Below are 24379 nucleotides of genomic sequence, written 5' to 3'. Positions count from 1 at the left end.
ATTTTTGAGCTTTTCCTAAGTCCAGTACACAGTAGGTTTCTGCTGACCTATGGTTATGTGTATGTATATACACAGTTGTATATGTGTATTCTGTAATGTGCTAATAAGTGATGGTTGGACAAATGGTTGAATTTTCATAGCATTAAGCCAAAATGTGGCTGTTATCAGTTTCCTTTTTCTTTAGGGAGGTTCGTTTGTGTTGGAATCTGTAGGTAACTAAAATGTATTAATACAAGAAGTGAATAAATATAACAAGCAGTAAATATAACAATCAGAGTTAAACTCTGATGTGTAAAGACATTCCAGCTGTAAAGGGCTATGCAGGTAGGACTTGAAGGAGCTAGGGCTTGCTCTGTGTACTACACGTGGGTGGCACATCTCTAGCACTATTACCCTTGCCTGAGGTACCTGGAAGAACCAATAACTGATGTGTTTTGAGCCATAATATGAAAGGTGCCAAAGAGTGGAGTTAGAACGTACTGAAATTCGTTTACCATAAGGATTTTTAACACAGGAACTTCAGCGTGAAAGTGCAAAAGCTGAGAAAGGAAAACTCGTGTTGTTAAGGTTTCAGATTGTGTGTGAAATGGTAAATGTGACGTTTAAGATAATCCTTGTGGCATCGTTAGTGATCTGTGTTTTTCTTATCTTTTCCATTTACCAGAAATGTGCTGAAAACAAACACTACGAGAGGACTGTGCAAGAGGAGGACCCAAGGTAAGTGCTGTATCTTGAATCTACTGCAACTTCTTCAATGCTTGTGTTTTTTAATGAGCCTTATATCACTTTAAATTGTACTGGTTTATAATCCTGATAAAATTGATGACTTCTCATATAAACATTTTTTTTTTTCATGCAAAAACACAATTTGGGGATATGAGTAAATCATGCGCTCTCTTTTTTTGAAGTTTGTCATGCTTACAAACCTTCACAGATTTTGGTGGACTGTTTCTAAATGGTAGTAGCATTTTGTTTGTACTTCATGATTACGTGGCAGAGCCTCGGGCAACTCAGCTAGCAGAGCGCGTTCCCGCACGGTGACCTGCGTGTGCCGGTGTGCCTCGTGGTGGGACTGTGTTTGGTGTTGGGAAGACTAAACATTCAAGTTTAGAAGTGAATAATTGTTGGTCTTAGTGAAAAGGAAGGAACCAAATGAAAATGTAGTCCTGATCCACATGAATATTTCTGGAACTTCACTGGTAAAAATACAGAGGTTGCTTCAAGAGTAATACCTCCTAATGATTTCAATGGCAACTACTACAGACATGAAGGGCACAGTAACACTGTTAGAGCAAATTCTCAGCTACAGAACACTGTTCTTCAACAGTCACCTCTGTGTTTTTGCCAGTGATAAAAGGAGCCTGCATACTGAACTTGTAAAAAGCAGCATGGCCATCTGAAACATGACTTGAGCCCCACATCCAGACAGTTTTTCAGCACGTTCAGGGATGATGGCTCAACTACCTCCCTGGGGAACCTATTCCAGTGATTAACAGCTCAAGGACGTTTTTTTGATATCCAACTTAAACCTCCCCTGCTGGAGCCTGAGGCCACTTTCCCTTGTCCTGTCACCAGTGAGAGGAGACCAACCCTGCTCTCGCTGCAGTCACCTTTCAGGACTGAGGAGAACAAGGTCTGCCCTCAGCTTCCTCTTCCCCAGACCAAACTGCCCCAGTTCCTTCAGTCACTCTTCGTAGGGCGTGTTCTCCAAGCCCTTCCCCAGCCTTGCTGCCCTTCTTTGGACCTTCTCCAGCACCTCTGTGTCCTTTCTGTATTGAGGTGCCCGGCACTGAGCGCAGTGCTCGAGGTGGGGCCTTTCCAGCGCCAAGTCCAGGAGGAATCATGTTTCATGATAACCGAAATACAGACTTAGGTAACGTAGGAACAGTCTGCTACACTGTTCTGCAAGCAGTGGGGATTGTTCTCATGTATAATTGAAGTGGTGAACTTAATGCTGAGCGCTCTAGGGCCACCAAGGCAAGAACTCTGATAAGTTGCCAGGGCTGCTTGCTTTTCCAGCATGAAGCTGGGGGCAAGGCATTTTCCTTTGTTTCTGTCGTGGTAAATACGATGCTAGTTCACTCCGTGTCCTGGTTTAGTCTGTCTGCAACCCTAGATTCTTACAGTGAATATATCTGCTACTCTTCTAGCAACGTGCCTGTGAAGATCAGCTGGAATTAAGCCTATTTGCAAATCAACCATGAAGGTCTCATTTTTTTAATCTGTAAATGAAATGTTTCTGTGCTGCATGCAGTGTAGTGAACTCCTCTTCCTGAAATTGATTCTTTATCAGTTTTTATCATCTTAGGAACCTAAATTCCTTAATAGTCACTTTGGAACAAAAGTTTGTCAGATTTTTCTTTCGTACTAGAGGTTGACAGCTGCTGTAAAACTACTCCAAGGCTCTCTCGAAGCCACCACCACAAAAATCTTCCATATCCCCAATCTCCAAAGCAAATTCACATTACAGAGTTTATTAAATAGTGTTCAGATTATTGCTATTGAATCCAGATGTTAATATAACAGCTGTGCACTTGTGCTGTAGCTGAATCTCTGATTGTTTACTCTATATTTTAGTATTTCATATTTGGGTCCTTGGGTAAAGCCGTTAATTAAATGTTTGAGAAGTGGTTTTAAATCTGGGCACGATGCCCAAAGCAACAGAGTGAGAGAGGAGCCGTAGTTGAGCTCGTTTTCGATCTTCACACCGAACGGTGAAACACAAATGATCCAAGCTTGGAAAGGATGGCAGGCCCTGTGTTTTTCCTCCCTTCATCCAGTTGAGGAGTTGCAAGAGGTCTGCAGGAAGGCTGGGGAACGGTTGCTGAAAACCTGATTAAAAATTGTAAGAGACGTTAACGTCGGTTTGCTGGACAATCCTTGTCATAAATGAAGAAGAGGGGGCTCGTAAAAAGTTCAGAAGCAGAGAAACTTCTGAGAATGGGACTGCAGGTGGTGTATTCCAGTGCAGTCCAGTTCCTGCCTGTAAACAGCCCTCACATCTCACGGGGATGAGTTTCTCACTGTTCCTGTCCCCACAGAGAGAGGCAGCAGCACTTGGACTGGATGCACATTGCTCGAAGTTGAACACGTGCTTGATGCTTCTCAGGATTTAGAAGCAGATGTTAGTACAGCTTTAGGGAAGTAATAGAGCAGCAAGATCTGTGAATGTCATCAGTGAGCACTCGGGGTGGTGAAATAGCAGAGTGTTTATACTTAAGTGCAATGTGCATGGACGTGCTGTGTCACCAGTGATTTCACTTTGTGTTTTAAAGTTTACATGTTAGCAGCATTTTTGTGTGTAGTGAGTTAGTCATGGTGTGTGTGCTTTTTGCGTGTAAGTCACGTTGTAAGTGTGAAAGCAAAGAAGAGTTTGTGCTTTTTTTTTGACCTTTCTTTGGTGTTAATACCGTGGGAGAGGGGCTTGGAATGTGTATTTTGAACACAGAGCTTGCTGAATATGCTACAATTGCTGTACAGAAATTAATGCCATCTTTATGATGATTGCATTTATCTTGAATTGTGCCATTTGTTTGTTACTTAGATCTTTGACTAATAAATCTCTTTAATTATTTCAGAGCATTTGGGTATTCATTATTTTATCTTGTTCCTTGGTAGGAAACACTTTCCTAGCTTATTTCCTCAAAGAAACAGCCCTGGAAAAAAATAATAATAATCTTAAAAACATGTCTGTTAAACCTGATTGTCCAAAGGAGTGCCCTCATGGTTTGGTACAAGTGATGGATGTGATAACAATACTTGCTGTCATGAAATGTGGAGGGATTGGTCCAAAAGCAGAGCTGGGCAGGTAACAAGTGGGTCATTTGTTTGGGCCTTGATTTTACTTCTTCGAAAGGTTCTGGTGTTTCTGGAGTTCAGCTGATACAGTTTAGGTAAATATTGAATGTAGTTACAACATCACACAACTGTGCGAAGTTATGGGGATGATTGAAAACCTCACTGTCTCGGGGGTTAATGTATTACATGCTGCAGTTCCATCAGGGGTTTCTGTACTGCAGAAGGATTTGAATAACGTATTTGTAATAGCAATGGTCACTTCGTTTCAAGTAAATAATTAACGAGAGGTCATTGCACGCTGCTCAGCCTTGGTTGTTCCTGAATTTGTATGCTCATTTACAGTAATTCTTCTTTGTGTCTGTGTCAGCTATAGCAGCAATTACACTGTACGTTGCAAATGCTGTCAGTTCATAGAAGTGAGCAGATGCAGCGAGTTTGTACTAAATGTAAACCACTCGTGGCTGCAGGAATAAAAACCTCCCATGTGGAACAAGCTTCAGAGAATTGCTGTATGTCTGCAGAGGGTCTCAGCCATCTTTCTCTGCTTTTGTGAACAATGCAGTGTAACTGGTGACCTCCTGGAGTCGGATCGGCGTGGTGAGACAAGCACTGCTGGCTGCAGTAGGTCTGAGCTGAGTGGTTAATGGCTCCCTCCTTCCTCTGCCAGATGTTCCACCCTTCCTCAGTTTTACCAGCTTAACCATTGACTGCTTCCTTAGCAGGTCCTGTAGAACAGGCCTCGTTTCAAGGACTGTTGGCACAGAAGTGGAAAAACAGGGAGGTGGATTCTGGGAAGTGTTGAAATGCAGATGGTAGCAGCCTACAACAGTCAGTAGCACATCTTTCTCTGTCCTGAGAAAGTTCTGAGCAGAGGCAAATGTAGGCAACACAGGGAGAAACTAGAAATGTGAAATGGAGGATGGATAAAATGCTGAACAGTATATAACATTCTTTTATTTTTTCAGACTAAAACAGACTGATTAACATTTCTAAAGTTACTGTTTCTTAAATACTTTGGGCAGCAGTGGGGGCAGAAGAGAGTCCAAAAGATGAAGTTCTGTAGCAGTAAGTGGATGTAGTCAAGTGACTCCATATCTAGATGAAATGGCAGATGGGGAACGTCTCTGAGGAACAGTCACAGGCAGAAAAGATAGAGTAGGAAAGCACACAGAACGTGTGATGGGTAGAGAGGACGTTGGGGTAGGTATGAGAGGAGGAGTGGTTTACTGATCGATGGCAGATAGAAAAAGACCTGTGGATGTGGGAGAAGGAATTGAGAAGGGAGTACTGAAGTGATCCCTGAAAGTAGAGAACTGTGATCTGTTGCCAGGAAAGAAATAATGGAATTAAGATTAGAAGAAAAACCTGGGCTATGGGAATAATATCTTAATAAATAATATTTAGTGGATATGTTGCTTTGATCAGATTATCAGTAATTTTCTAACAGGGTCTCTAATAAATAGTATACAGCATGGTGCAGGGTTTGGGATTTTGTTTTGGTTTTGCAAAAATGTCTTTTGATGGGGTTCAGGAATATGCCTTTGAGGCATTACTGATTCATTAATGATTAAGCACTTGGTGTGTTCTGGTGTTTGAACCACTTGGTGCTCTGAAACACTTCCTGATAAGTGGCCTTTGATGATGTTAGATGACAGAAATGTCTCAGGGGTCGGAAGCAGTACTAAAACAAGTAGCTGTTATTGTGCTGTTGAGGAACAAAAATGTCTAATGTACAAATACAATTTCAGTTGCTATGTAGGAGAGAAATTACAACTTGAAATGTTCTCAGACTTAGGAGCTTGTAAGTTATGTGTCATTGTAGTTCTGATGTGTTTTGGAAATGTTCAGTAAGAGCTTTCTCTGCACTGTGCAGAAGGATATTAGAAAATGATATTTAAAAATGTTTCAGCTGTGCTGTCAGGGCTGTTCTGTCCGTCCCGTCGTAGTAACCACAAGTAGGACGTGGGAATCCCCCAGCACACCCCTCGTGTTTTCAGTGGGAACTGCAGAGGGAGGTGTTGGTTCAGTCAGAGCCTGCGTGTGCTGACTGTGACATCGGGCCGGACCTACTTGGCCAGTAACTGGAGTTCAGAGTATTTTCACACTGTAAGTAGGCGTTCCAGGGGTGTTCTGCGCTGAGCAGCTCTTCCTGAAGGTTGTTCCTTACTTTCAGTTTTGTAAGAACAAGACAATGTTACACTTCCTACGTTAAAATCCAATAGCAGTGTTCTTGTAATTCAGAACTGCCACACGTTCTTTCCTGAGAAGAGCAGTTTACAGCCTCAGACTACTCACACTGAGTTACGTTAACTCTTGAGGTTATTACTTTCGCTGTAAGTTCATAAATATTTTCCCAAAGATCTTTGGAAATGGTCAGTGTGAACTGAATGGATGAAATAACTTGTTGCAGTCAAGCTTCCTCAGTGCACCCATGGACGCTGTATCTCGGAATACAAGAGGCTTTTTTCTCTGTATTTATTAACTTTCAGTTGAGTGGGTCATAAGTTTTTAAGTATTTCTGAAGGGCATTAGGGCATTATTACATTTCTTTCTGTATCAGCTTATTCTTGGGTGCTGCCAGTTCTGAGGAAGTGCTCCATTTAATATGGAGGGACATGAAAATGGTGATTGTTTTACAAGGGGAAGCTTTAGTGGGTTTTGTTTTGTTTTTTGAAATTATAGTCGGAGATAATACTGAAAGTAGCAAATCTATGGATGTTAAAGCTGTTAAGTTTTAGCAGTCCGTGCAGAACTGCAGTGAACAGTTCCATAGTTCTCTCATTTATTTTTTATCAAGCAGCTTTGTGGAGAGTGAAACGTTGAAACATACAATAGTTTAAGGGGTAAGACTTCTTTGAGCTGGCTTTAAGGAACATAAACTCTCCTGACCTGAAGTTTCTGCACTATTAGTCTTCAGCTAATTTCAGTATGGAAAATGGAAGTCCCGTTCGTGTTAGTCTTGGAGTTTGTGAGAATTTGTGAGGGCATGGACTGTGGATTACAGAGTTAAACTGTTCAGAACATCAGAGTCTTCAGGCACCCTACCAATAATGTACTTTCAAATCTGATTATTTTAGAGTATGGATGTTGATCTGGGGATGAAGCTGGATTTACTTCCTGTCTTTGTTGTGTACTCCTAGCAAAGCAATAAGTGATATCCCGTCCTGTGGTCCTTTGTTTGCAGGACACTGGTGGGCATCTTAAAAGCATTGATCTGAGAAGTGAAAGAGGTTGGATTTTCTTTTTGCAAAGAGTATTATTTTATTTTTGAAGCCAAAATATTCTGTTTGCAGTATATCTTCATGCCTAATTTGCAGTGTTCAGAAAGCTGGGGATGTGTGAGGGTATTTGTTTTGTTGTGCTTTGTACCTGAAAGCATTGAAAGCTGTATTTGTCTGGTTTCAGTAGCAGCTTTGGCTAACTGGAGTCAGTGACATGAGAAGTGTATTGAGTGTAGAGCTCACTCCGGTGCTTCGATAACGACAAACAGCAGAGAGTAACTCAGTGAAATCTTTGGTGGTACTTCTGTCATTACATCATGCAGTGTAAACCAAGTGGTTACGAAAAGAGGTGATTCACTGAACTTCCAAGTCAGAAATGTTAACCCAGACCTCTTCATTTCTAGCTAAAAGAAACAACGTTGGAGATTGACTGCCAAGTCGGACGGGTCACTGGGGCAGTTAAGTAGGAGTGCTCTTTGCCATGCTTTTTACAGGGAGCTGATAGAGTCCTAAGGGAGAGAAGAACAGGAAAGAGAATTTTAGATGTTAGCATAGATCACATGGAGCAAGTGTCATTAATAGCTGCTGCTTGGGATTTTCAGAACCGCGAATCTTTAATTTACACATGTCTATCACTTTCTAAATGTTTCTTTTGTTCCACTAATGGGTTAAATCGTACAAGTTTTAGTTTCAGAAATTAGCAGTAATGAGTTGCCTGGTTTCCGTGGGAGCTAATTCAGCTTAGTGTTTGTGTGGTTAATATCTGAAAGGAGCTGTGTTGGCACAAGTTAACAGGCAGCACAAGCTTTGTGAAGAATTCCTGAGCTGCCCGGAGCTTCTGCATAGGACTGCTTGACGGCACGGCTGCCTGCCTGTCTGCTGCAGTTCAGGTACACTCATGCTGATACTTGCGAGGTATCTTAAGTTGAAGCTGCTAGTAAGCCTTAATTGTGCTCCATTACTTTGAATTCATCCCTAATTAGTGTTTAATTTATTACTGGACACGAATAATAATTGAATTTTGTCCTGTAGTGGTTGGCTGTACTTTTAAAAGGCTCTGGCACTCCACATACAGCGCTGTGTTGACCCTTTTAAAGGTGTCAGCAATGAGGAGAAGCAGTGTTTCCTTTTCAGGACGTTTCATTTTACAGAAACAGTTCAGTCCCGTTCAGTCATGCTCAGGAGGGAGGGCAGGAACGGGAAGCAGCCCTGCAGTTCCTTCCCCTTTGCCCCCAATCCTGATGCTTTCCTTGCTTTGTTCTGCTCCAGGGCTTGGGTTACCGGCACTAAAATAAACAGAGCAGCACCTGCAGCTTAGTCACAAATGGGAGCATCTGGAAGTGGCTGAGCGAGTACAGTGAAGCTGTGGGAAGGCCAGCAGTCAGTCTCGGCCACTGTGAAGGCAGAGTGATTCTGGGGGGTTTCTTCGGCAGACTGTGCAAACCCAGCTGGCTCAGCTCCTGAGTACCCCTCCGGTTTCCCTGGTCGTGCTGAGCAGAACGCCAGCTCTGCTGCTCCAGGTGGCACAGAGGTATTCGTTTTCCCCCTTCTGAGGTTTTTCTAAGGAAATATCTTTTGGAGATAAAGTGATTAAAAATAAAGGAGGCGTTTGTCTTCAGCAGTTAAGAAAGATAGCAACCACCTACCATCTGTGGGGACACTTACATAAGACTCATTTACTGTACAGCAGCTCTTTGCCAGTACTGGCACGCTGCTTCTGAGTAGCTGTCAGATAAATGTGAACTGTGCCTTGCTTGCAAGGTTGGTGCGTGTTCTATTTTGACAATCTTCTCTGAAGGTTAAGTAGGAAAATAATTTTGTTCCAGTTTTCATTTTATTACTCTCACTTGTTTTGCCTGATTGTGTGCAAAAAGCCCTCTGACCTTGAAATCCTTTTCAGCAGTTGCAGAGGAGTGGTTTTAGTTTAATGGCTACAATAAAATGGTATTATATTTAAAAAAAATCTTTGTGAGTAACAAAGCAATAACCGTTGACTTCTTTCTCAGGTTATTCTCCATAAAATGATGCTTTCTCAGATGACGTAGAATTATGTAGAGTATTATTACATAGAACATTGAGATTTCCATTTAACAGTATGGATGTTTGAGAGAAGTATTTTTGCTGTATATGTTCTTACTGTTGTGTTTGAGTCACTTGTTATTGATAACGCTTCTGTGTCTTGGCCTGCTTAAAATCAAGGGCTGCAGAGGTAACGGTGACCACCTGGGAACGCGGGTGGCAAATACGGAGTAATTCTTTAGGAAAGAGTAGGTTTCAAATGGGTGGGAGAGGGGAAGCAAATGTATTTTCTTTACCTGTAATTAGAGAGGACTACGACTGTACCGTGGCACACAAAACACGAGGAACAGATGAAGCGTTCAGTGCACGGTGTTTGATTTTAATCAAAGTAAGCGAATGTTTTCTCCTACTTTTTGTATTTCAACTGCTGCTCTCAACTGCAGCAGTCAGATTAGAAGTGCTGGAATGTAATGTGGCTTTTGAAAACTGCAGGTAGATGGGAGATGTCCTGCACGACAAATGCTGGTCATAACTTCAGCTGATACCGAGGAAGTCAAATGCATCTCCTCCTGCACTGACAGTGAGCACGCTGGGAGGCAGCGGTGGTTTATCACCTCGCGGATAAAACAGAACACAAAAGATGTTGGCCATGTAGATATATCTTCCTGTTTCTTTTTCTTGATGTTTTTGAAAGCTGTTTGTCAAAATGACTCTCTTTTGAGTTTTGTAATTACATTGTCAGGCAGTAGGGAAAGCCCTGTTAACAAGCTGCTCGTTTCACAGAGGATGCATTGAGATGTTTCTCTTTTTAGGAAGTTGAACAGCTGATTTTTGCCTTAGGTTTCAGTGGAACAAGAATGAGGTGTTAGATGCATTGCCTGTGTTCTATGGCAAGCCTGCCATTTGTCATCATTTTGCTGTACTTTCAATGTCCTGTTCATTGATTGAGGCAGGAGCGGGTGCTGATCTGAGCCAAGTTTTGATGATGTAGGTCATGGACTTCTTTTATATATGTTGGTACAGTAGACCTCCAGGGTTAGGTGATCCTTTGGGAAAATACCTGGACGCCTGACAGCCCATAGCTGAAGAGACTTCCAGCATCCTTACAGCAGGTGACTGAAAGAGAGAGGACCTTCTGCACAGCAGCTGTGTGTAACCACCTCATCCAGCTCAGTCCGTCCTCACAGACAGCTTCCTGAGGAAGTAACAGGGATAACTTCCTGGCACCTACTGCAGTACTTCATTATATGCCACAGCCTGTCTTCATTTCTCATCGCAGTCCTATTGCTGTGAAGTTCTATGAACAGATAAATTGTGGATGTCACCGTGAATTCATGTATTTATTTATGAACACATTTATTTTAGTGGTTTAAATGGTGTACAATTTCTGCAAAGGTTCTTGAGCGCAGTTCCCCGGAGGTGGAGGAATTGCCAGCTCTACTGACGTGCAGACCTCAGCAAGACAAGTTACTGAGCAGCAGGTGGCTGCTCGGACTGGGAGCGAGGCAAGATGATCTCCAAAAGCCCTTTGAGTTTGATTTAGTCAGATTTGAGCTTATATTTTTGTGAGAAGTCAGTCTGGTTTGAGTTGCTATGCAGTGCTATGAGCAATGTCATTTAATGTGATTTATAGTTGCTCCTTGCCTTTCTCCTGCTTGCAGCTGCTCAGCCCAGCCACATTTACGCACAGTTCTGGAACCAAGATGAGCAAATAGGCAATGAATAATTTGCCTCTGTGCTGTAGGAGTGGTAACATTTAAATTGACTTAATTTAAAGCAAGGTATTTTGTTACCTATCGTGTGGAAAATAGTTTAGTCAAAAGCTAACATGCAGCTTAATAAATGTGAGTCCTTTCATACGAGAGAGTGTTTCTGTTAACTTTTATATGGAGCTTAATTCATGAGATAATGTGGTTGGGTCTCTTTGAAAGGTGATTCCAAGGTGTAACCTGCAGCCAGTGAACTGGGGATAAAAAGCTGTGATTATGAGCAGATAAGCAGCTACATTTTCACTTAAATTCTGCTCTGCAAAGAATTGCATAGTTAATAATGAACTTAATTTGTATGGGTGTGTGGGAGTTTGAGCAGAGCGTAATGTCAGTAAAACAAATGAGAGCCAGGTAAATTGTGCTTCTAAAAGCTAAGAACAAAGAAAAAATTGCATAACACTGATGTGTCTTAATCTAATGTGAAAGCACCAATTGGTAACTGTGGGAAATAAAAAATATGCATTTAACCATCATAATTGCTCTATCCATCAAGTATCTATCAAGCAGCACTGGCTTCTGTTTCTTACTTTTAAATCAGTGCTTTCAGCAACACGAGTTCTTAGCCCTTTCTCTCGCGTGGGCCGTTCTGTGACGGTCATTGACCGTTTTTGCCATCTTTAGTTTCTTTTGAATGAGGTGTTCTGGCTGTGGTCACTGAACCACGCTGTCTGCTAAATACTCCCTGCAGCGTGGCAGCATTTATATCCAGCATACCTAAGGTCTGAACTTGGAATGTGGGCAGCAGCAGTGTTTCCTAAGAAAAATGATTCAAAATAATGAAACAGTTTAACATTACGACATTGATTGTGTTTTACGGTTCTTCATGAATTGATATTTCATATTGATCGTGTTTCCAAGAATTGGAAGGCTGAGCTGTGCTGAAGTCTGCAGTGATTTTATTGCAGTTTGAAAGCTAGAAGCTCTGTGTACCATGCTTCTGTATTCCTCACTGTGAACCAAGTACCACATCAATGATAGAAAGTAAAGAAATAGTGAATGGGGATGTTTCCTTCATTCTAGAGAGGACTGTACAATGAGTGGCTGCTGTGAAATAGAGTTAATTTGGAAAATGTTGTGGCAACAAGCCTTCCTTGTTAGGGATCAACTAATCCCTGTGCAGTTCTGAGGCAGTATTGAGTCCTGAATTAATACCAAAGTTGATTATTAATCCTGAGAAAAGTTTTGCAGTGCTTCATAAAAATGAAAAGCTATTTGTGTGTTACCATACGTTCCTTCAGTATTTGCTAATAGAAGCTTCTGGAAAAAAAAAAAGGATGTTTCACTGATGACCTGGTGTCACTGTCGTGGTACTGTGGTAGAACAGGAGCTTGGGGACACCCACGTTTAAAGCTAACGAGGTAATTTTTCTGTGGAAGCCAGCAGAGAAACTGTTCTGCTTCTCTGCACTGTTAAATTCCTCACAAACACATTGCTTTAGTGCGTTTTTCTTCCATCTGTGCTGGTTGTGGGAAAGCATTAGATAAAGTGTGTATGATTTTAGAGCTGAATCCCCCGTGTGGAGGAACCAACCAAGAGCTGGCACTCACACGTCTCCATGATATTCCTTTTTCCATTTCTTTATTAGTTTTATCAACTCTTGTGATTAAAAGACCACTTGCTTTCCCTGTCTCCAGGGGATTTAACACAATGGATCACGTGGGGACAGCGGATGCTGAGGACGACCCCGGATCCCGTCCCCGTCTCGCCCCCAGCCCTCACAGCGAAGCAGTCGCACACGAGCTCAAGGAGCTGTCTCTGCAGCCCAGTCAGTACTTACCTCCTCTCAACGAACGGAAGAATGGTGAGTGCAGAAGGAGCTGTGCTCCTTTCCTCTTTTGTTTTCTGTGGGAATAACCATCCTTGTTTGCTTTCTTCGAGTTGTGTCTGCTGTTTTCCCTTGCGTTTCCCACGCCGCTTTTGGTGCAGCTGTCGTGTTCACTTGTTGTGAAACGTGTCCGGGTCACGTTCACCTGTCATGGTGGATGGATGGCCTCAAAACCCCAACTGGAATGCTTCACTGAGGCACGTAGAATGGAGGCCTCTATACTTACTGATAATTTCTAAGCTACAGGCAATGTACAGAACTGTTAGTGAGGCATTTTTGAAAGGAGCTGTATTATTATCAGACAAAAAGAAAGGGAATAATTAACAGATTTTTCTGCAAAAATAATACTGAGTTGAAGATTCACATTGTATCCTAGAAAGTTTAATTCACCACACAGTTTATGGAAGAACAATGAAAGAAAATATGATGTATATTTCAAGAGCCCCTCCAGTATCTCTCTGTTGTTGATGTTGGCATGGCAACTGAGAAAAGAAGTGTTTCCACTGTTACAGAAAGCACTGGGAAGAACTCTGAATCCAAGTGTAGGCCGTGAATCCAAACGCAAGTGTGAATCCAAACGTAGGCTCAGTCTTATTGGAAAGAAGGCAGCAACCTTTTATCTGTGGTATTTGTTTTCCCAGGCTAATATCTTAAAATAATAAGGATTTGCTTTCTAATATTAACTGTCAATACTGGGAACGTTGAAAGTACCAAATACCGTAAATGCGGAGTTTGGTTCTGGGGAGTTCTTTTAATGAGTATAGCCACAGGAAGCTGTTAATGAATTCAGTTGCGACAGTATAAGCATTATTACAACAGAAGGCAGCTGTCTGAATCTCTGCTTGAAAGCAGAACAGGATGATGGTGTCAGTGACTAGGCTGAGCATATCCCACGTGCCGGGCTGGCTCCAGGTCACGGCGCTGTTTCAGGACACAGCAGCACGGCACGGCGCGTGCTCGGGACGCCCCTGTTCACACGGTGGCACTGATCCCACGATGCTTTGCATGCATCCCCCAGAAACATCTGACTTCCAAGGGAGAGAAATGTAATGATGGGAGAACGTGGCGGGGGAGGGACTTAGGCTCAGCTTTCTTAAGTATGGAATGAATACCTCTTTGAATGCTCGAGCCTGTATTTTACAATTGCTTCCTTACTTTTGTCCACGTGTGCAGACCATGATATACAGAATACTGTGTTTACTGGTCTATTAATAAAGAATTTTAAATGAAGGGATCTGCAACTAGTTTATTAGTACTTTGTCTCTATAACCTTACGAATTCTGTAATGTGGAAAGAAAATCTGTAACTTTTTGTTGTCTAATATTTGATAGTAAGTGGATAACATATATGACTCAGGTACATACATTGAATCTAAAGTCAGACTTTACATATCTGAAGGCTACTACTGATTTCATATTCGTGAAGCTAAACAGCAGAAATCCCTTCCAAGACAGCCAGCTTCTGAAGTTATTTTAATAAGCAGTCTTGCTGAGTACATCAGGTATACATTCACCCTGTTCATTTCATGTCATCGTGCCACTACTGTTCTGCTTTTATGCATACTGATAAATGGTCAAACAAGCAGTGAAACGCATTGTGATCCAAACCTTATCCACGTTTGCTGTATTTCGTTTTTACTTCTTCTGTATCAGTTGATTATTTCTTTTCTTAAGCATTCCTCCTGTAACTGGAAAATACTTTTGTACTTTAATCAATTAGTACAATAATTTGTAGGTAAGTTTTGTATTAACTTCAAATACAAGCTATGAATTATTTATTTTCCAAAGAAATGGCAGCAGCAGCAAGAGACTTCGATGCTTAAGGGCTCGGGCTTATTGAAGTGACAGGAGATTTTCATAAATCGGGGGGGGGGGGAGTTAATAATTTGACAAGCTGTCTTTCACTCCCCTGTGCCAGATCTCTATGCCAGTTGGTTTGAGAACAGTTACCCTTCGTTATTTATTGTAATTCCTCTTATTGAGTAAATCAACTCTGTACGTGTCAGGCCTCCCGCAGAGATTTTTATGTCCTCTCTGAGGAAATGTAATGGTAGGAAGCTCACGTAATGGGCCGTGGCCTCACATCATTTAGTTCCTTTGATAAGACTAAGGCATTTGTTGTTTTCAAGGCAGTTATTAGCACAACCCCATCAGTTCTAAAAAGGACAACAAATGGAACTGCAGAAAAGATTGAGAGTTCATATAATGGAAGGACTTTCTGGAGGAATTAGGTCTGGTAGACGTGGTAAAGAAGCACTTGATGGACACGGGTGCCATTTTCTACTCTTCTCATTTCTGTAGCTATTTCTGATATTAATGAAACATCCTGACACAGGGAATGCTCTTCCAGTAATATTTCAGTAACTCCGAAGTGTCCTGAAGAGGAGCATCCCGTTATGTTTCCTGTTGTTATGGGAAAGGAGTTGACTGTGTCTGCCTTTATACTGGCTGGCTGTTGCTCCTTTTCTGCTTTCCTTTGCCCCCAGAGATCTCAGTCTCAGGGCAGAGCTGGCACTACAGCTCAGGTGAGCACAGCTCAGTATTCTCTGTTGCAAAATACCGCAGTACAGATTAACCTGCACTGAAACTGGTGTCCTTTGAGTTGACAAAGGAGCACTTAGGCCCACTGGCAACTCTGCTGAAGAGTCTGTAACTTCCAGTGGAGGATCAACGACAAGTAATTCGAGGGAAAGAGCATTTTAAGCTTCTCCACCTGATTACTAGGTGCAGGTGTTTACTCTGTGAATAAAGACTAAAAGCGAGTTCATTTGAGGAGTGAGAGAAAGAGAAGAGCAGCAGAATATTCTCATATTCTCCAATCTCATCCCATCAAGAAAGTATGAAACAGAAATACTAACCAATTAACGCTTCATAGTTTAATTGCAGGGAAAGTTATGGGAGTTTTCAAGTTGATTTGCAAGATAAGGTTTAATTATAGGGCTGAAATACTTCAGTTGAGTCATCTGTAAGGGAAACACTTTCGTTATTTGGGGTTAGAAAAACAAACTGTATAGAATGTTACCCAAACTTGTGTGTAATAACTTCTCAGTGTATCTGTTCGTGTGCTGTAACAAAGCATCACCTCTCTGGGATGTTACGTGGTGGTCTGGACTGCTGCAGTACGGTTTCCCTTTTTGTTTTGACCAGCTCTTTGAAGCTGACACCAGGAGCAATACTAACAATTCTTTGAGTTTCTCAATAGTCTGCATCTGCTTCTGGACAATTAGCACTGGTAGCATAAGCTTTTTGCAGTGAATTATCATGCCTTTTCTCTGGAAGCCAACTGTTTCTCAGCTTTCTAAAAGCAGCAAGAGCTGTCTTTTCATTGGTTCTACATCTCACGTGAGCAGGCAGTTCTGGCACACTGATGGCAGCCACGGGTGTGTAGTCCAGGTCTGTCCGCTGAGCAGTCACGCTGCTCACGCAGGTGAGGATTTTAGCAGACTGTCATAGTCTTAAAAGCTCCTGAAGAATACTTGATTATGTACACTTCATCTGTACTTGAACCTGGAAAGCCTCCCCTGTGCCAAGCTGCTGCATTCTTAGGAAGGTTGGTGACTGGGGCAGGAAAAATGTGACACAGATGATTATCTTCCTCGGGAGCGAGAGGAAGGAAGTTGATGACTAGGTGGTGTTTAGCTGGACGGCAGTGGAGGAAGAATGTCAAAAGTAGTAGGCATGGTGGCACAGCTGAAGTACTTGTCAGAGCAATATGTTGCTCACACAGTGTACCACACTTTCACAAGCCTGTGTCTGAGAGCCAGGAGGTGGCAGAGAGAGGGAAGGATAGGCTGTCTGCTGGCAGCAGGAGGGTGGATGGGGATGACGGGCTGTGCTGCCTTCCAGCCTGCTACTTTAGAGCCAAAGGGTGGGACAGGAAGAAAACAACAAAACTCTGGGGCAGTTAACGTCTTTAAGTAAAAGACAAGAGTGGCAAAACAGTATTAGAAGAAATTAGTCCAAAGAAATCAGTGCATAAGAACAATGACATTCAGGAACCAAAGTCTTAAGGTACTGAAGGTCAGATGAGAATGGCAGCTTCCTGTGGGACCACGGCTGCTTGGGGGAACTGTAATTGCTGTGAAGTTCCAAAGGAAAATAAAACAAAACAGTCCAAATGAGGTATGTTGAGTTCCCATAAAGGGGATGCAGGCAGTACTCAAAACAACGGAATGAGGGCTACATCACACTTAACCTGATTGTGTGGGTTAGATAAACTTAATGCACCAAGGTTGTTTTTTTTTTGACATCTACAATAGTCACATGTGTACCATTTTTTTCTGTTATCTCTTATCTTCCACTCCTTCATTATGTAGCACTGGTAACATACATTCTTGAAATAGCTTAATGGCTTCTGAACAAATTCTTAATCCTCTGTGCACTTAGTATGCAATTTGCAGCTCAAAACCTATTAAGGAATCAGGTGAAATTTCAGCTATTCTCCATGTGTTCATCTACATCAGTTTTTCCCACTTTTTTGAGATCTCTTCATTTTTTTCTCTGCTAATGGTACAGTGTAGGTTACTGTCCATAGAATTACAGAATGTAATTACTTGAGACGGTTGGGAGAGACAAAAATAGAGGGAAGAGGCTAGTGAGAAGACTTGAGAACAACAGAAGGAAAATTTTGAGTTAAAGAATAAATTGGACCAAAAAATAAAGTGTATTCTAAAAGACAGACCTAGATAGAGGAGTGTACAAGTTTTATACGTACACACTAGAAGTGCACGTATTTAGTGTAGTGTACAGGCAGTGTGTGTGGTGTGCACTCTGTAGAAGTATGGAGAGGTGGAGTGTAAGTCAGAAATGAAGGATGGTCGGCGAGAGGTGGAGTCGTGCAGTGGTGCTGAAAACCCAACTGGGCAGTGCTGAGCAGCCCGCCCCAACTGCCTGTGCTGGAGCAGGGATGCTGAACTGGAGGATCTCAAGATGTCAGCTATTCTATGATTTGGCTCTTCTTTAAGTTTTAATAGTCCATGGAACATCCAGTGTGAATATTCTACTAAACAATCCTTTGTAAGAACACACACAATGTAGTAATTACAACAGAGCTGCTTGTGTTTGTTTTAAGAAATGGCATCAATAGAAAAAACAAATGTCTTTGTGACCCCAATAAAATTTGAATGTTATCTTATCTGTTTGGAGAGAGCAAAATGAGTAGGTGCTGATTTCCCACTAAGTCTGTCTTTGTCATTGGTAGTGCCAGTTCCCACAATCCTAGCATTCCCAGGGCATCAGTCAGTGTCTACAAGGAACAATTTTCAAATGTTAAAGCATGTGAAAAGACGTACAGGCCAAAACTCAGAGCTCCCTGGGGACCGTGACCTCTTGGATGGAATATATTTTCACAGGCTACATGAAAGAATTCCCGCAGGGTCATTCCATTTGCTAAACTTCTAAACAAACGTGCTGTCATTTTCGTTTGATTTATAGATTTTCTTTTTAATTATCTGCTTATTGTGAAGAGATTAGGATGGGAGACATGGCCTTTGACTGACTCAACTCAAGGCATCTGGTGTGTATGAAGAAATTCTGTTGCATTTCTGATTGGCATTTGACTGATTGCAGAAGATATGGAAAGTATGTTTTCTTTTGAAGAAACCTCTTGACCAAACTGTCTGATTCTGGCTTCTTTTCTCCTGGAATTCCGTGTGGATAACAACATGTGTAGCTACAAATCGGTGTTAACGTGAACTTTCAGTGTGTAATTATTATGAATTGCTAGGATTAAATCCTCGTTGCCTGTGTGACCATTGAAATGTTGGCTCATGATGCGGCCCCTACAAAAAGTAGTGCCATACAAAGCAAACTGGTGATGTGCGGTACTGAACTGCATGAGCCTTTTGCAAGTCATGGGTGGTGCTGCCTGGTGAATGTCTGAATGTTGTCATTCAACATTTTATATATATATAAATTTATATGTGTATATATATATGTATATGCAGTTGAATATGTATTTTTGCTTATATCCTGTTAGAAGTTTATTTCCTCAGCTGTATATGTGGATAAAGGAGAACAGTAGGGTGCCTTTCTTTACGCTGTGAACACGGTCAGTATGTCCTCTCCTGTGTGGCTTTCACCAGGAGAAGCAGGGCATACACTTACAAGTTTGAAGTGACCCCATTAAAGCAGGAGCAGCTGGGGGGGGTGGTGACCCTAACCTGGGTCCTTTTGTTACCACAGCACATACAGCATTAGCAGCTGTCCAAAAAAAAGCTCATGTTTTTCATTTGGCTTAAAAAAAATAAAATAAAATAGAAGGAAACATTGGATGTTTTACTACTGAAAGAACGTGCAGGTAAAAGGCCGAGGTCTGTTAGGGTCTTGTGGCTGGATTTAAGATGGGCCTGGATTCACCTCCGTTTGATGAATTCTTACATGTTCAAAGAAAGAACTTATGCACTGGGATTAAATGGAAGTCTTGCCTTGCAGGGTAGTGGCCTGTTCTGTGTTGGAGTTTTGTGACAACAAACAAACAAAAACCCTCAATTACAGCTCAAGTTAACACATTATTTCAGAAGTGTAACAGGAATTGCTCTCATGAATGTCGCTGTGGAGCACTGTTCTGTTCGGAGGGGTTACTGCACAGATGAAGAGCTGAGTTCACCTAACACAGTGCGAGGGACCCAGAAATTCCTAACAGCGTACAGAAATGCAAGGCGAAGTGAATGTCTGAGCCAGCTGAGTTCCCTTCCATCTTCAAAGTTCACGGTAGTGAAACAGCTTAAATATGTATTTGTCTGTAGTTCAAATTCAGCTGTAGAAGTTCTTTCACGTGACTGCAGAGGGATGAACTCGAGGCACAGTGTGAAGGCTGGGGATGCACTCACACGTGCTGCCCCATCCAGGAGCTCACAGCTGGTGGCAGTGCGGGGCCGCCCCGCTCAGTCTTGCTGTTCTGCAAATCTCTACTGGCATTTCCTTTCTAAATAATACTTCTACTGTAAGCTGAAGATTGGCAGAGTGCTTGAAAGTCTGTTACAGGAGAATGGGAAGAAAAAACTGGTCTCTGCAGACAAGTGTTTATGAAGAACCCATGTAAGACATGGTTATTAAATGTGAGAGATGCTGCTCGGTTTCTGTGCGTGTATCTGGCGGAGGTGTTGGTTGTGATCCACTGTGCTGTGCAGGTTGTGGCCGGCGGAGGTGCAGCTGAGCATCAGGAGCTGAGCCACAGTGCGGGGCGATGAGCGCACGTGGGGAGCTCTGAAGAGGCAGAGTGGTGTTTCCCTGGGCTGTACTTCTGAAATTCCACCTCGGGCATCTGGTTTTGCATGCAGACCTGTTCATAGCTGGTGCTGTAAGGAGGGGAGGTGTCCTTTGTAATTTCAGGCTGAAGGATTTAAAATACCAAGGAGGGATGTGTAAGGTTTCTGCGGTGATGGGCTTTAGGACAAAGGGAAGGGAATGTGCGCCCGCTGGAGTTAACTTCGGCGTGCAGTGGCTCCATAAAATTGCGTATAGCTTATTTCTTCCAAGTACAGAAAATAAGAGACTCTTCTGTTGCCGTGTGGTGTGTGGCAGATCATCTGAGGGGATCCCCTTCCCCGAAACCTTCCTGATTGACACAGACGCTGATGACTCACGTAAGATAAATGTTAAATGCTGGAGAGAACGGCAGATCAGGAGCTGTGGGAGGAAATGCGCCTAAATCTGCTGAATCGTAACGAATGCAAAAAGTGAAATAATAAAATGCTCGTTTCTTAGATACAGCGAGGAGTAGGAGCTCTCCTGTACTGCAAGAAAATGCTTGGAAACCATGAAACACTTCCCACTTACTTCTGCTAGCTAAAGCCTGTGAAACAAGGCTGGGGCTGGGGAACCTAACACGGCGTTGGTTTCAAATGCCAGCAGGCAGCTTTGTTGCCTGATGAAACTCAGTGATGGACGTGCCAGTCGGGCAAAGGCAGAGCACTGCTGCTGCCTGCAGCCGTGTGCCGAGCGGCGGGGGAAGGGAGAAGGGGGAAAGGGGAGAGTCCTCAGCGATAGTTTGCCATAGGTATCAGCAAATGCTGCTCCTTCAGCAACTGCTGGATTTATTTTTAACTGCTTGACTCATTCTTTGTCAGATGATTGACCGTCAAGCTGCATATTAAAACACGGCTGTGCAGAAGAAGCAAGCACAGCTAAAGGAAAGGGGGAGTGGTTTTCTGGGAAAAGAGGTGGGATTTGGGAGTTCTGCTTCGCAGGCTCTGTGCCTGCGTGTGAGTGAGTTACAGGCTCCTGAGCAGACTGAGCGTCTCGCAGGTCAGCGCAGACAGTGAAGGATGGTGGCTGCTTCTGGCTGCAAAAGGATGAGATTGCTCATTTCTTAGGAGAAAGAAACTGGAAGCAGAGATCGGGACAGCAGCGTACTGCTCGGCGACAGCATTTTTTCCTGTGCTGGATGTTGCCATTCTGAAGGATTCTCACCATGATCGACAGCTGCAAGAAGCAGCAACAGGGCTTTTCTGAGATTTTACCTGCAGGAGATGTTAAGCCACTGAAGGAGAAGGAATGCCTTGAGGTGAACAGCCAGAAGAGTCTCAAGGAAGGTCAGTCTCTTGTTGACTGGGGGTCAGAAAATTCTGAAGAAATGTATTTTCATTTCACAGCTATTTCTGGGGTCATACTGTATGTCGAGGAGTATTTTTGCACAGCAGATTAGGTATTGTTTTCCCTCTAAAAGATAAATTTAGAATTTACTTGTTAAGTAATGATCATATTGGCTTGGCAGAAATTGTACTACGAAGAAAAATGAGCAATTGCTCTCTTCAGAGTTATATGTAGTTCTGAATTCATGAGAAATTCACTACTGTATTTATTTTACTGAATTTCACTACTGTAATAAATATAATGAAATAGATATCATGAAATTTGACACGACTGATAACAAAAACCCACAGACCGTTAGTTCTGTATGTGCACTGCTACCTTACTGCCAGCACTGGTATCCTCAGCTACTGTTCTTGTTCTAGAATACCCTTCTTGTCCCCATACTCAAATCTGAGCCTGCGTTCCAGATGTCTGCTTTTGAAATTAATTAATCTCTCCTTAAATGATCGTTATTACACTGTTCATTACATTAACACAATCCATAAGCATGGGTTTGTAAAATACATATAGTTTGAGGACGCTGGGAGCTTTATTTAAAGCTAACAAAAGCTGCCATTCCGGATTAATTTGAAGTAGTATTTGCTGGGCGGTGGCAGTAGTACTGCTGAGGCATGGAAGTTGTCTCATTCCTTGGAGCTGCATGTGTTCTTGGAGCTGGCCGGTGTTAAGGGGGAGTGGGAAGAGACCACTGGAGGTGAGCTGCAGCCCTGCGCCGTGCAGGTGGCTGTGTGATAGCTTTCCAGGCTCTTTGTAGTTCAAGACTCAGACTCCGACTTCATAATCAGTCAGAAACAAGCTCTGTTTTGTCGCAGACAAAACTGCTTCCCTTTCAGAGCACTCAGCCATGGCTTTTGCTCCACGTATCACTGGGTTCTCTGGTAATACAGAGATTTCTTCCTGGTTCATATGATGAGATTTCTTTCTTCCTTTCCCCTGCCCACACGAGCTGCCTTTCTCAGAATTTAAACGCTGGTTTGTTTTTCGGTTTAATTTGAATCTTAATAACATTTGAAATAGCAAAATGTTTCTTATTGAATTCAGTAACTGCCAGTTTATTTAAATGAGGGAGAAAAGCCACCATGTGAGCAAGATACAAAAAAATACTCATTTTTATATAATATATTTATACCAAAGCATTTGTGGTTTGTTGTTTTGTTTTAATGTAGATAATAATACGTACTGTGTTGATGCATGTAAATATCCACAGCTGGGAGCTTAACAGTGCTGCTTCCTCTCCTCCCGATGGAAGGACAGTGGTTGAGAACGGGCTGAGAGCAGCTTCCTTCTCACAGTGCTTGCCTCGTGAACTCAGACGGGCCCACTCAAACCTGAGGGAATACAGGATTCCTTCTTTCAGCATTTCTTCTTTCTGAAGCTTAGCAAAACCAAGCCATCGCTTTGTTATGTATGCAGAACAAATTATTGAGAATGTAGTAAATCTGAGAGGTGGTGAAGATCTGCTGTCTTCACCTTTTCAGTTTGTAATATAAATATGTCGTTCAGGTGTTGTTTAGATTTCCCCTTTCTTGGTCAGGTGCTTCTCAATACCTTCTGTGAAAGGTTAAAGCTGGAAAAGTTAAAATGAATGCAGCGATTGGAGATGAAGTGCGTAGAGCTGCATGTGATTCAGGTGGCACAGCCTGTGCTTCCTTATCTGTTTTGCGTAAGTTTGATCAATCTAAAAATGATAGAGTTTGCTTATTCCAGGAATAAGTTGTTGGGTGCCGTCCCTTTAACTTGCTGTGTCTTTACAAGGAAGAAGAGCTTGGTGGAAACACAAATCCTAACACTGACTTCAGCAAATGAACATTAAAGGCATAGGAAGGTTACATTACAAGGATGATTTTATCTTCTTTGCATAGGTTGAGTACTCAGTAAAATGCCACAGTGTCCTGTCGTTACTTATGATCAGTTCTGTGAAAAGATCTCTTTAATTTTATCCATTTTACCAAAATTGCCCCTGTATGGGAAGGATTGAGGCTCACGGTACAACAGCAGTGAAGCAGCTGTTTGGAAATACCAAAGCACTGTCACTAATACCCAGCGAGCGGACAGAATACTCAGAAAATTAAGTGCAAAGCCTTGGATGAAATAAGGACATCTTTGTGCATACTGGCAGTAGGAATGAGTTGATGTGATCAACAGTGCGAACATTAGGAATACGCCATGGCTAGGTTTCTAAGTGAGCAGTGAATCTGATTTTGCTTTGTACCCTACATTGTTCCAGTACAGAAATCACTGAGCTCGTTCAAGAACATAAAACAGCAGGGAAGTTCCTGAGGAGACCATAAAGCGGTGGAAGAAATCAGCATGGAGCTGTCCTTCATATTAATCTGAGCTTCAGAGTTACCAGTTGCCTGCCAGTTACTGTAAGGAAACAAAATTGACCAGGAAGGAATACTGTCCCTCCCTCTCCCCCCTTGAAGCATAATTAATTTCCTGGGTTCTCACTGCCGTTTTTATCTCGTGGCTTGTGAGGAGCTGCAGACTGGTGAGTGCTGGAAGCAGGACACAGGGCAGAAGCACACGGCCCTGCTCGGGTGCTTGCTGGAAATGCCTTCGTGCTGTCTGGTGAATGGATGACCAGGTTGTGCAGGAGCAGTTACTTCCCTTCACCCACGCAATTAAATCCGTACTGCAGGAGAGCTGTGTGCTTAGCAGATCCCCTGCAGTTGCTGGCGTGTTGAGTACTGCTCATTCTCTTGACCTCTGCTGCTCTCCTGCAGTGACACATATTCTTAAGGATTCTGCGGGTGTTTATTCAGAAAAAAACTTCCAAGTTTTTACGTAGAGTGTGTTTGTATGTAAGTGTATTTTACTTGCATATAGTGCCCCTCATCAGGGGCAGTTTATCAGGCACGTTTCTTAAAATGCAGATAAGAAAATGCTGAAAGAATAGTATACCCTTTGTTATAGTTAATAAAAGGAAGCACTTCAAACACAGTGTACTGATCCCGTGGGGCCATATTAATGTCCTTTTAACTTTATGTACCGTAAACAGTCTCTTTAATGACAGTGGGGTAATTGTATGTCTTACATGTAAACCAACACGCCACAAATTTCTTCAGTGCAGCACTTAAACAGAGAGTAGGAACACGGTAGTGTTGTTGTAATAGACACATGCTGAAATACCTTGATAAACCAGGGTCACAG

General features: G+C 42.4%; 1 protein-coding gene across 2 annotated transcripts in view; it reads left to right on the top strand.

Annotated features, from left to right (window-relative positions):
• The first annotated feature begins 381 nt into the window (after positions 1-381).
• Positions 382-24379, top strand: part of MRTFB (myocardin related transcription factor B) — a 50922-nt gene continuing 26924 nt past the window's right edge. The window contains exons 1-2 of one of the 2 annotated variants that reach the window (XM_065732976.1): positions 382-717; positions 12442-12608. In XM_065732976.1, coding sequence (XP_065589048.1) covers positions 587-717; positions 12442-12608 — 298 coding nt within the window. In that variant the 5' untranslated portion in view covers positions 382-586. Of the gene's footprint in view, positions 718-12441; positions 12609-20620; positions 21166-24379 lie in introns of those variants that run through there. The other variant, XM_065732977.1, reaches the window with a different exon arrangement.

The sequence above is a fragment of the Cyrtonyx montezumae genome, unplaced genomic scaffold (genome assembly GCF_038088225.1).
Source record: "Cyrtonyx montezumae isolate F1298 unplaced genomic scaffold, pur_monq_1.0 scaffold_16, whole genome shotgun sequence".
Lineage (NCBI taxonomy): Eukaryota > Metazoa > Chordata > Aves > Galliformes > Odontophoridae > Cyrtonyx > Cyrtonyx montezumae.
The sequence above is the reverse complement of the archived record's forward strand: the minus strand, read 5'-3'. Positions and strand labels throughout refer to the sequence as shown.